A 12,866-nucleotide genomic window follows, 5' to 3' on the forward strand; every position below is an offset into this window, starting at 1 on the left:
ACACACACACACACACACACACACACACACACACACACACACACACACATTGGAATTAGGTCCAAGAATTCTTTTTACCTATTAGTATTTTTAGGCCTTTTATTTCTTTAAACACATTAAATGTTTTATATTCTAGTTAACTGTCCTATCTGAAGTCTTTATGTGTCTCATTCTGTGATTTGTTGTTTCTGCTAGTTATTGTTTTGTTCCTGTGTGTGTATTGAACTTACACTACCTGAGTTGACAGTGGGTTTCCACAGAGAATTTGTTTGCTCCTGGCAGATGCCTGGGAGCCCTTACCAGCCCATGAACCACTTTAAATCAAATTATTAGCTTCAGGTTTTTGAGCCACCTGGTTATTGTGAGTCCAGTTGCTAACCAGCATGAAGATTAACTTGCTGATTCACTCAGGACTTCCCACAACGTTCCCCATATGGTACCAAGACTTGAAAAAGGCATTTTTCCCCCTTGCAGTCTCCTTGAGGAAGGGGATGGCTATTTTTAGTTTATCTTTACAGAAAGGGTATGGTCCTATAGGGTTCAACTTTATGCATGGTGCATATTCTGTTGGGGTTTCCCCCCTTGGACGGGCTCTGGACTTTGTCTTCTATCCCCTGAGACCTTCAATGCTGTGAAAACCAAAGCTCAAGTCCATTTGTGTTAGGTTAGTGTCCTCAGGACAAAAGCTGGCTGCAGGGCTCTTCTGTCTAGGAGGGTTCTACTGTTATTCATTTTTGGCATTTAAGTTTTCTTTACTTTTCCATTATTCCATAAGAACATTTTTAAGAAGACTTTTTGTTTACGTTATCCAGCATGTTGTAGTTTTCAGAAGGGGACTTGGTCAGAAATAGGTGGCATTAATACAAGAAATCGAACTTCCAATTTTCTTCCTAAGTGGCAACCATATTCCACAAAATGAAACTGTTGATGTCCATCTTCCATACAATTGTGGAGATGTCATAGACTCTGGATCTGGAGTTCTCTCTTGTTCATCAAGAGAGCGGACACAGGATTAAAATGAGACAGAGGCTAATATCCGGGAGGAGACCAGAACCCTGAGTAAGGGTCCTTGCTTCGTTTTTATTAGGATCAGAAGGCTTACAAGTGTGATGGCTGTGCACAAAGACACAGTGAAACTGTGAATATTAACTCATGTGTTGGTGAGAAAAGGTGATCTTGAAGATATGCAGTGTTAGGGGTTTGGGTCAATACAAAGCAAAGTCCTGGCATTGGGCAGATGGTTGTTTATGGCAGGCATGAGGCCCAAGTTATGTTAATATGTTGATTTACATAAATTTCACCATGGCTAACAGTATGAGCGAAGAAAGGCCTAGCTTCCAAAGATTAACAAGCCAGGGTCCTTTTAATTTCCCTTTATGTGCAGAAATTATAGGGCCAGACAAGCCTCTGTCCTTCCAAAAAATGTTCTGTCTACTAGATTGGTCAAAGGATATGGTCTTATTTGAATATTTTGTTTCAAGATGTCCTCTAGGACCCCTGTCAATAATGGTCCAATTGCCTCAGTGAAGATTATGCTCAGTCTCTCCATAACAGGTTGTCCAAGGAATATTATTCCAGGGGTGGTCTGAATACTTGAGACTAGAGCAAGCTAGAACATTAGGAGTGTGAGATATGTTTGTTTTTTGCGGTATATCAAAGCTTGTGGCTGAGAAAAAGGTAAAATTGGCCTTTTAGAGATTTTGGTCTGTACATGTAAAAGCCAGTTGATTCTTACTTTGAGACAAGCAGATTGCTAAGTTTGGTAACACACATAGGAGGTGCTGGGATAAGCCACCATTGAGGTCTTGGCATATAAAGCCAATGCTCTTGTTCAGTTTGGAAGGGCAGGTTAAGATTGGCTCCTCCCATGAATTCAGTGTCATTATTGCTACCAGGAATATCCAGGTCTAGGAGTGTTAAGCTGTCAAATATAGGTGGGTTAAGGAGATGAGCCCAATATGAATATTGAGCTTGGCCCGGACAAATGAGGACAAGGAGAAGAATCAGGGTTACCTGTATCGAATTCCTGTCAATGATGGAGATCATGGCCATCAGATGCGAGTCAGGGGTATATGCAATACCATTGTGTTGTAAGAGGATGCCGGCCTGGTTAGACAGGAGATTAAGGCTTCCCCAAGTTATGTTGCGTTTGTGGAGTGGCTTCAGGATGAGGAGTCAATGAAGAGGCTTCTTCCATCTTGAAAAAGGGAGGCTGGTGGCTGCTCATTAATTGTCATTCTCTGGAAGTACTGGTTCATTGGAAGATATCCAGGGGTCTCCATGGTATGGCTTCACCAACCAACAGAGAGGGGATCCATAGAGGTCCAGAATCTGAAAGAACACAAACATATCCTCCTCAACCCCAGGTGAGAAGTTTAGTGGGCCCAGTCCATGTGGGCCCCCTTTCAGGGGTTTGGTATACACCATAGGATGAGAGGGTTTATCTGATTTTGAAGAATGTCACTCAGCTGCTGTTAGTCTTTGAGGATTAAGATTTAAAAAGTTAAGAGTAATCATAGCATGATCAAGAAGGAGCTGAGGTTGTAATGTAGATAGCCATGGGTATCTCTCCCTTTTTTGTTTTTTGTTGTTGTTGTTGTTGTTGTTGTTTTAATTTTTTTTTTTTCAACGTTTATTTATTTTTGGGACAGAGAGAGACAGAGCATGAACGGGGGAGGGGCAGAGAGAGAGGGAGACACAGAATCGGAAACAGGCTCCAGGCTCTGAGCCATCAGCCCAGAGCCCGACGCGGGGCTCGAACTCACGGACCGGGAGATCGTGACCTGGCTGAAGTCGGACGCTCAACCGACTGCGCCACCCAGGCGCCCTGCTTTTTTGTTTTTTTAACACGTTTTTGAGCATACTATGTGCTCCTTTTACAATTTCTTGGCCTTGTGGATTATAAGGAATGGGTAATTCCAACCAAGGCTTAAGTAAAACAACTTAAAAAGGGCATGTGGTCCTGTCATTTTACCCTTTTTGTTAAAATTTTATTTATTACCTTTAACAAAAATGTATGCTCATTTTTTATATCTTTCTTACGTATCTCTTACTTTTTTTATATATGGAGTTACTTTCCTTATTTCCATTAGCCTTAATTATATTTAGCAGAATTTTAACTCTTAGAAACCTTAGTCTCCATTGAAAACAAAGTAGTAACCCATTGTAAACCATCTGTTACATCAGAAATTTTTTAGGTGGCAGACTTATGGATCCATTAAGCATAAAGCATGCTTTTTAATAGATTTAAATGTCCTCAGTATTTTTGTCATAGAAACCAGAAGCACAAACCTACGGTTAGTAAGCAATGCTTTACCATTCCATTTGATTTGGAAGAGGCCTAAATGTTCAAAAGATTCAATTTATCATTTAAGCAAAATGTTAAAGTTTCAGGTTACCAAAGACCCTGAAAGCTATTTTAACAATTACCCATGAAAACTATGAGACAAAGTTAACCATTACTTTAAGTCATCCTTTGGCTGACAAATTGGAAAAGAGATAAAATGAACTTATTTGACCTTCAGTGAACCTTAGTAGAATAAAGTTTTATTATTTAATTTTGATAATTTAAAAGACATGTCTATCTTAATTACATTTTATCTGTGTCCTCTTAAAAGTTTACCATTGTCAATTTTTTCCTGTGGAACCAGTGAGGAATTCTGAAGTGGGTGGCCCTAGTCTAAGGGGGTATTTTTTGCTCTTAGGAGGAAGAGTTGATGCTGCCTGAGGCATTGAAGAGCCAGATATGCAGGTTGTATCCCAGTTGGTGCAGGACCCTGAGGAGTGGGAAGGGAAGGCCTAAAGGGTGAGGTGCCCACAGTTGGCCTGAAGGCAGATAAAGGCATAGAGGGCAGAGAAAGAGTTCTCATGGTCCTAAAGCCTGTTAGCTCAGATAGATGAGCAGGTACAGATTTTTGTTGTTTTGTTTTCCACTTGTGGAATTAGGCAGTCTTATGTCAGGCCAGAGAAGACAGAGAAGTTCCCCAAGACAAAAGGAGTTTTGACAGCTGCTTGGGAATATTCCTTAAAACCTCCATCCTGAGGTAGACTAACCAGAGACAGTTGGCTCTAATTATCGTAGTCATTGACCAAGGAAATGAATGAGGGAGAAACCCCCACGTGTAGTTAGAGTAGCCAGAGTATATTGGGAGTAACAGTGAGAGAGAGAGAGTCCCCTTTAAAAGAGACGGCCTGTGTAAAATAAGTCATACTATTTTAGTGCATTGTTTTGCTGACAATGATTGGAAGCTGAGCTTGTTGCCTTAGTTGGGAACATTGTCCTGTACTGGACAGCTGTTCAAAAGACGCTGGAATAGCAGCGTCAAAGTTTTGCATAGCACGAGTTACACAAGCGTCATGAAACTCTTGGGCATAGACAGCATACTGGGCTGGAGTCAAAATGATTTTTATAAGAGAGCCCCAGTCCTAGGCACACATGGAATAGTGCCACAAATAGTTTCTAAAATGCAGATCGTAAAAGGGCTGTGGAGCCATACAGCTGAACTGATTTCTGCAATTCCTTTACTATTTGAAAGAGCAGGCCTTCACGGACGTATTGCCCGTTTTGCCCGACAACGGGAAACACCTGGAATTCAACGGCCTTCTGGGCTTCTTAATGCACTTTTGCATTGGGGTGAGGACTTTATCAGAACCAGTCGGTGAGGTTTCTTGAGGCTCGATATCGTCCCACCCTTTGGAGAGAGGGTGGGTATCTTCTGGCTGTAAAGGCAGTGAAGGCACAGGCTGACTATAAAAAAGCCTAGGGTTTTCCTCTTTTTTGGGTAATTCTATATCTTTATATGCATCGTCTGAACTCAATGGGAGAAGGGCAGTATGGACAATGGACCAAGTAAGGATTACCTCAGGGGAGGACATTAGCCACCTCGGAATGCTGAGATTTTAATGTTTTCCCTACTCGCTCCCAAATATCAAGATCATAAGTTCCTTGTGATCTGATATCTGAGGCAGTGTTGCTGGGTAATCATAATTCAGGGAGTGCTTTCTGAGTGAAGATAGTGCCAGCCACCTTTCCCAATGATTGTAAAATATGAATGTACTCTTTCTGCTCTGGGGATAGGGAGTCTCCCATGATAAATCTCTCCAAAGTTCCGCGGCAGCAAATCCTAATACAGTTTCGCTTTTCTCTTAGTTCATCAGGAGGAGATTGTAATCTGGTGTGTTTTTCTTGGAGCTCTTTAGTCGGTCCATGGCATCCCTCAGTCCTTGAGTTGCACCACCTTCTGGCCATGTCAGGCCTGGGTCACCATCTGTTGTAGACTTAGGGTCTGGAGTTCTCTCTTCTCCAGCAAGAAATTGGGACGCAGGATTAAAATGTGAGAGAGGCTAACGTTTCGGAGGAGACAAGAGCCCCGAGTAAGGGTCCTTGCTGTGTTTTTATTAGAATCAGAAGGCTTAAAAGTGTGATGGATGTGCACAAAGAGACAGTGAAACCATGAACATTGACTCACAGGTGTGAGGAAAAGGGGGTTTTGCAGATATGCAGTGTTAGGGGTTTTGGTCAACACAAAGCAAAGTCCTGGTGCTGGGCAGCTGGTTGTTTATGGCAGGCATGAGGGGCTGTTGTCTGTTTATCCTAGCTTGCATAGGGGACAAGAGAGTGAGAGCATGCTACCTCAGGGACATCAAGGTACCTTTCTTTGCTAATAAGCTCCCCTCTGGGCAACTTTGGCCTGTTGCGGTTGGGCAGCAGCCCTATATACCTGTTACCTAGGGCTGGGCAACAGCCCTATTTACCTCTTCACCTATTCTGGACCTTCCCTCCCATGAAAGCAGCTTTCTGATTCTGTACTAAATTGGGGCGCTTCGGCCCTGAATATCTAATCTTGGTTACCAAATCTTGGGTGCTTTCATCCTGTGGCTTCCTATTTCTTTATGCCTTGTTAACCCATGGGTACAAGCTCAGAGAATTCCTAAGTTTATTCCCCACGTGGAGAGAAGCCACTATGGCATTTGAGTAACTGTGCTTTCTCTTCAGGTTTCCATATATGCTGTGCCAGACAAGATACATCAGGCAGATTACGCACTGGATGCTGCAGTGACTCTTCTAGAGTTTTATGAGGATTATTTCAGCATTCCATATCCCTTACCCAAACAAGGTAGAAATTTTGCAAGATTATTTCAAGTTGTGGCATTTAATGACCTCAGCTATGTATTATATGCCCGTAATTGGCATTCCCATGGTATCTCAGCAGCCCTTCAAGTCTAGACCTCTGGCAGGAGAAGGTTGCTCCTTCTCACCCCTAATCTATACAGTAAATTTCTAATAATAGCAGGAGCAGATCTTGATAAGATTTCTGAGGCACATGTCATGGTGATAATTTTACCTTCTGACCTTAAAGATAAACTCAGTTGTATTCGTGGGCAGACAGCAAAGGGCAGAAGCTGCATCTTTTTCATTATTTGCACATATTTGGTAGAAATAGAGAGGGTGCTCAATAAATTTTTCTTAATGAACACATTTACACAGTGTAAGGAAAATCTGCCGTTTCCTTCTTAAATGGGCTTTTAAAACTATTATTTGTTTGAGATTTTAGGTGTATGGGAGTCGAGGGCATCCAAAGTCAAGTGTATAATTGAGGTGATTATTATTAAGAGTATCCAATCCCTGAATTCCTTGTCAGAAAGTTGGAAGAGGAGTCAGAAGGCCCGAGGCCCCAATCTGACTTTGTCATGCAATAGCAGAGCAACCCTGAATCACTGAGCCTCTTTTTCTAGGTTGTGATAAATTCTTTTTTTTTGATCCCTACACCCATCCATTATGAAAGTTAGTGTGTTTGGGCAATGTCTAGTTTAGGGACTGTTAATACATTTTTGTGTCCTTTCCAAGATCTTGCTGCTATTCCTGACTTTGAGAGTGGCGCTATGGAAAACTGGGGACTGACCACATACAGAGAATCTGTTCTATTGTTTGATTCTGAAAAGTCTTCTGCATCAAATAAGCTTGGCATTACTTTGACTGTGTCCCATGAACTCGCCCACCAGGTACACAAGATAAATGATACTTTTAAAAATTGTGGTGAAACTACATCTATTTTGCTTTTATGGGACTTGAAAGACTATTCATATTGATACATGAAGTGTATCGATTCATCTTTACTTTGTCTTTTTTTCAATAGGAAAAATGATTTCTTTTAAAGCATAAGGTCCCATGTTTTAAAATGAATGTCGAAAGGTTTTTCTTCTTATTTTGATAAAAAATTCTGTAAATGTTACTTATATGCTGACATTGAACATATGAAATCTTTCCTTCTGAATGCCTTATGTCTGTAACTGTGTAGATAATCCAGTCTCCATAGAAATGTATGAATAATCTAGTACTTTCCTTTTAGTGGTTTGGGAATCTCGTGACTATGGAATGGTGGAATGATCTTTGGCTAAATGAGGGATTTGCGAAGTTTATGGAGTTTGTGTCTGTCACTGTGACTCATCCAGAACTGAAAGTCGTAAGAAGTATTTACTTATTTTTAATAAGTTGATACTGCTGTTTTGTTCAGTGTTGCTGGTCTTTGATTATAGAATTCATGGAAATATTAATAACTCCCTGATAGCTTAGATAAGAATCTGGTTTCTAAAATGCTAGTGAACTTGAAAGGTAACACAAATGCTTATTTCCTAACTGGATTGCTTATTTCCAAATATGTGATTGTTAGGAAATTATGTTAAATCTTATCCTCCCTTATTATAAAAAAGCTAGAAGTAATGACAGCCTGTCTGTTGCATATCATTTCCTCAACGATTAGGTTCCTCTCTGAAGGATTATGTACAGATTGCTTTTATTTCAATAGTATCCTGCTTGTCAAATCAAATACGATTCTACTTGTTTTAGGTAACTGCACACTTGTTTACTTATGAGCCTACACTCGGGAGTCCCAGACTTAATGCTTTGGAACCTTTACATGTTTATTTTAAAAATCAGGTGTTGGGGCGCCTGGGTGGCGCAGTCGGTTAAGCGTCCGACTTCAGCCAGGTCACGATCTCGCGGTCCGTGAGATCGAGCCCCGCGTCGGGCTCTGGGCTGATGGCCCAGAGCCTGGAGCCTGTTTCCGATTCTGTGTCTCCCTCTCTCTCTGCCCCTCCCCCGTTCATGCTCTGTCTCTCTCTGTCCCAAAATAAATAAAAAACATTGAAAAAAAAATAAATAAAAATCAGGTGTTTAACTTGTGAAAATCGCATGTAGTAAAGCTAAAAAAGAAACTTACTTTAAAAACAAACAAAATCCCCCAAACAATCCTTTACCCCACTTTAATTTTGACCTAGGCGTATATTAACTTCTCATTTTCATCTTCCTGTACACATAATTTATAGTTGTAATGTCTATATAACTATTGTACTGCAATGGATCATAAATATTTTCCCATTTCCACATATGCCTTAATAATAAAAATGATGATGTGTGTATGTTATTCTGTTGAGTAATATGCCCTAAGAAATTAGATTATATTTGGAATTTGTCCTCCATTTTTTTTTTTTGACCATATAGTTTTAAATTTAAATTTCTATGGGGTCCCTGGGTGGCTTAGTTGGTTGAGCATCCAACTTCTGCTCAGGTCATGATCTCACGGTCTGTGAGTTTGAGCCCCGTGTCAGGCTTTGTGCTGACAGCTCAGAGCCTGGAGCCTGCTTCGGATTCTGTGTCTCCCTCTCTCTCTGCCTCTCCCCTGCTCATGCTCTGTGTCTCTCTCTGTCAAAAATAAATAAACATTAAAAAATTTAAATTTCTTTGCCTTAAAATAAGATGATTGGAGATGTTGGAATCACTACACATTTTAGTTTGTTGTTTTGGCACTGTTTGACTATAGGAATGATAGTTCTATTTTTAAGTTAAGAGAAAATTGTCTTCTAAAGTGATAGGCATTTAAGATGAACAAAATCTAAAATGTTCACCTAAAATTGTTTCTAGGATGCTCTTTAGAAAACTGCACTTCTATCTAGCCCAGATAAAACATTTGTCCTTTGATATTTTTTATCTAAAAATAAATCAAGTCTTTGTCTCAATAGGAAGATTATTTCTTTGGCAAGTGTTTTGATGTGATGGAGGCAGACGCATTAAATTCTTCACACCCTGTGTCGACAGCTGTAGAGAATCCTGCTCAGATTCGGGAAATGTTTGATGAAGTTTCTTATGAAAAGGTAAAAATGGATTATAAGGGTACATTTTAGACATCAAACTTATAAAGACTTTGGTGGAGAGATGACAGAGGGTTGTGGGGTGGCTTTCCCTAAGGAACAACCCAGATGGAATGCCTTTTATGCTGTCCCATGCTGGCAGGGGCTTAACTTTAAGTTAAACTTAAACTTGACTCTTTAAGGCTTAACTTGAAGTTTGGTTTGTAATCCTAAAGATTATATTATAGTCAGTTTGTCATTTACTCTGTCATAAAGTGAAAATCCATGGTCTACAATAACTTTGTCTTTTATTTATCATTCAACAAATAGGTCTTGATTGAGCATAATTGTTGTACCAGGCAAAAATCCGTGCCCCATGTAGCTTGCCTTTCACTGCCTTCAAAAATGGTTTATATTGTTGAACTGCAAAATACTGTCCGATACAGTGTGTTTAATACAGAATTGGAAATGGTTGCTAACATCTAGTGGGAAATTTTACATAAAAATCTTGATATCTGGCTTCTCTGGACAAGAAAAAAGAAAAAAAAAGGATTCTTATGACACTGGTTACATGGAACCTGGGTAATTTCCCTTGGCAATGCAACCTGGAGATAAAGTCATAGTTCCTTCTTCATGAGATCAAGGATGCTTTTCCAATTCTCTTTCCATTCCCAACTGTTTCCATTGTTTTTAATGGGCAGAGAAGGTCATTATCATTGTACTAGGCTGTTTTATTTGTAGTAAACAGAACGGTATTTCTTCGATGTTTCCATAAGTAGTTCAGGGGAGATAAAAACAACACACAAGTACATAACTTGGTGGAACAAATTAGAAAACCCAAAAACAAACCCACACATACGGTTATTATTATTTTTTTTAATCTGTGAAAAAAGAGCCAAGAATATACAATGGGAAAAGGAGAGTCTCTTCAATTAATGGCTGTCCCACGGTTGTGGGACTGAGCCCTGTGTCTAGCTCTATGCTGGATGTGGTGTCTGCTTAAGATTCTATTTCTCTGCCTCCTCTCCTGCTCCCGCACTCTCTGCCTCTAAAAGAAAACACACACACACACACACACACACACACACACACACACACACATTATATATTTATAATAGAACTACATGCGTAGGGCAGCTCCATTGCTCTTTGTGCAGAATTAAAAAATAGAACTACCGTATGATTCAGCAATTCTGAGTGTTTAAAGAAAACAAAAACACGAATTCAAAGATAATACACGCCTTCATACTCATTATAGCATTATTTACAATAATGAAGATAAGGAAGCAACCTAGGTGTCCATCAATGAATGAATGGATGAAAAATGTGATATGTATATACAGCAGAATATTATTCACCCACAAGAAAGAATGACATTTTGCCCTTTGGACAGTGTAGATGGACCTTGTGAGCATTATCCTAAGTGAAATAAGTCAAAGACAAATACCATATGATTTTGCTTATATGTGGTATTCTTAAAAAACAAAAAACTTCACCTTTCACAGAACAGATTGGTGGTTGTCAGTGGGTGAAGGGGGTTAAAAGGGTACATATTTTTAGTTAGAAAACCTTTAAGTCACTGGGATGTAATTTACAGCATGTACTATATAGTTAATAATACTGTATTGCATATTGGGAAGTTGCTAACAGTACATCTTTAAAGTCCACATCAAAAGAAAAATTGTAACTCTATGTGGTAACAGATGTTAACTAGACTTATTGTAGTAGTCACTTCACAGTATATACAAATATTTAATCACTATACACCTGAAACTGTTACATGTAAATTATACCTCCATAAAAACTTCAAATATTTGTGTTTTTTAAAAGTTTATTTAGTTCTTTTGAGAGAATGAGCAAGTGTGAGTGGGGAAGGGGCAGAGAAAGAGGGAGAGAGAATCCCAAGCAGGCTCTGTACTGATAGCCCCAACATGGGGCTCGAACTCAACAACTGTAAGATCATGATCTGAGCAGAAACCAAGAGTCAGAAGCTTATTAACTGATCCACCCAGGCACCCCATCAATAAAAACTTCAAAAAGTATCCATTCTTTTGGCAGAGATATGCACTCCATGTCGATATTCAGGGATCCTGACTTTGCCTGTTATCCCCACCGTCCCCTAGAGCCACAGAAAAAGGGACAGTCTATGTCTTGAGAAGATATAAGAAATTCTCTCAGAAAAGGAGATTTTGTACTTCTTAAAGGGTGATTTCTTTCTAGGAAGAAAAGGAAGTAGGAAGGGCTTTCAGGGTCAATGGAATCATTATTGCTTAGAAAAAAGATTTAAGATCAGATAGTATATACAGGAAGTGAATAGAGGGGTTTGAGGGGAGAAGAAGGATGTTTTTGGGAATTAGAAAGTTACATTGAAAAAAAAGGTGGAAGAAGACCAAAGCAGGAGGCATCACAATCCCAGACTTTAGCCTCTACTACAAAGCTGTCATCATCAAGACAGCATGGTATTGGCACAAAAACAGACACATAGACCAATGGAATAGAATAGAAACCCCAGAACTAGACCCACAAACGTATGGCCAACTCATCTTTGACAAAGCAGGAAAGAACATCCAATGGAAAAAAGACAGTCTCTTTAACAAATGGTGCTGGGAGAACTGGACAGCAACATGCAGAAGGTTGAAACTAGACCACTTTCTCACACCATTCACAAAAATAAACTCAAAATGGATAAAGGACCTGAATGTGAGACAGGAAACCATCAAAACCCTAGAGGAGAAAGCAGGAAAAGACCTCTCTGACCTCAGCCGTAGCAATCTCTTACTCGACACATCCCCAAAGGCAAGGGAATTAAAAGCAAAAATGAATTACTGGGACCTTATGAAGATAAAAAGCTTCTGCACAGCAAAGGAAACAACCAACAAAACTAAAAGGCAACCAGTGGAATGGAAAAAGATATTTGCAAATGACATATCGGACAAAGGGCTAGTATCCAAAATCTATAAAGAGCTCACCAAACTCCACACCCGAAAAACAAATAACCCAGTGAAGAAATGGGCAGAAAACATGAATAGACACTTCTCTAAAGAAGACATCCGGATGGCCAACAGGCACATGAAAAGATGCTCAATGTCGCTCCTCATCAGGGAAATACAAATCAAAACCACACTCAGATATGACCTCACGCCAGTCAGAGTGGCCAAAATGAACAAATCAGGAGACTATAGATGCTGGAGAGGATGTGGAGAAACGGGAACCCTCTTGCACTGTTGGTGGGAATGCAAACTGGTGCAGCCACTCTGGAAAACAGTGTGGAGGTTCCTCAAAAAATTAACAATAGACCTACCCTATGACCCAGCAATAGCACTGCTAGGAATTTACCCAAGGGATACAGAATACTGATGCATAGGGGCACTTGTACCCCAATGTTTATAGCAGCACTCTCAACAATAGCCAAATTGTGGAAAGAGCCTAAATGTCTATCAACTGATGAATGGATAAAGAAATTGTGGTTTATATACACAATGGAGTACTACATGGCAATGAGAAAGAACAAAATATGCCCTTTGTAGCAACGTGGATGGAACTGGAGAGTGTTATGCTAAGTGAAATAAGCCATACAGAGAAAGACAGATACCATATGTTTTCACTCATATGTGGATTCTGAGAAACTGAACAGAAACCCATGGGGGAGGGGAAGGAAAAAAAAAAAAAAGAGGTTAGAGTGGGAGAGAGCCAAAGCATAAGAGACTCTTAAAAACTGAGAACAAACTGAGGGTTGATGT

The 12,866-nt window shown here is 39.9% G+C and overlaps 1 protein-coding gene and 1 long non-coding RNA gene across 5 annotated transcripts in view; both read left to right on the forward strand.

Moving 5' to 3' along the window:
- ERAP1 (endoplasmic reticulum aminopeptidase 1) overlaps positions 1-12,866 on the forward strand; it is a 47,610-nt gene that overhangs the window by 12,932 nt on the left and 21,812 nt on the right. For all 4 annotated transcript variants that reach the window (XM_040447944.1, XM_040447950.1, XM_040447947.1 and 1 more), the window contains exons 5-8: positions 5,996-6,116; positions 6,848-7,002; positions 7,350-7,463; positions 9,019-9,150. In XM_040447944.1, the coding sequence (XP_040303878.1) occupies positions 5,996-6,116; positions 6,848-7,002; positions 7,350-7,463; positions 9,019-9,150 (522 nt within the window). The remainder of the gene's footprint in view (positions 1-5,995; positions 6,117-6,847; positions 7,003-7,349; positions 7,464-9,018; positions 9,151-12,866) is intronic.
- On the forward strand, positions 7,470-8,423 carry LOC121012761 (uncharacterized). Its single transcript, XR_005782282.1, has 2 exons — positions 7,470-7,936; positions 8,170-8,423. It is a non-coding gene; the product is annotated as an uncharacterized LOC121012761 (long non-coding RNA).

This window comes from Herpailurus yagouaroundi, unplaced genomic scaffold (assembly GCF_014898765.1).
Source record: "Herpailurus yagouaroundi ecotype Mexico unplaced genomic scaffold, PumYag 29, whole genome shotgun sequence".
NCBI classification, from domain to species: domain Eukaryota; kingdom Metazoa; phylum Chordata; class Mammalia; order Carnivora; family Felidae; genus Herpailurus; species Herpailurus yagouaroundi.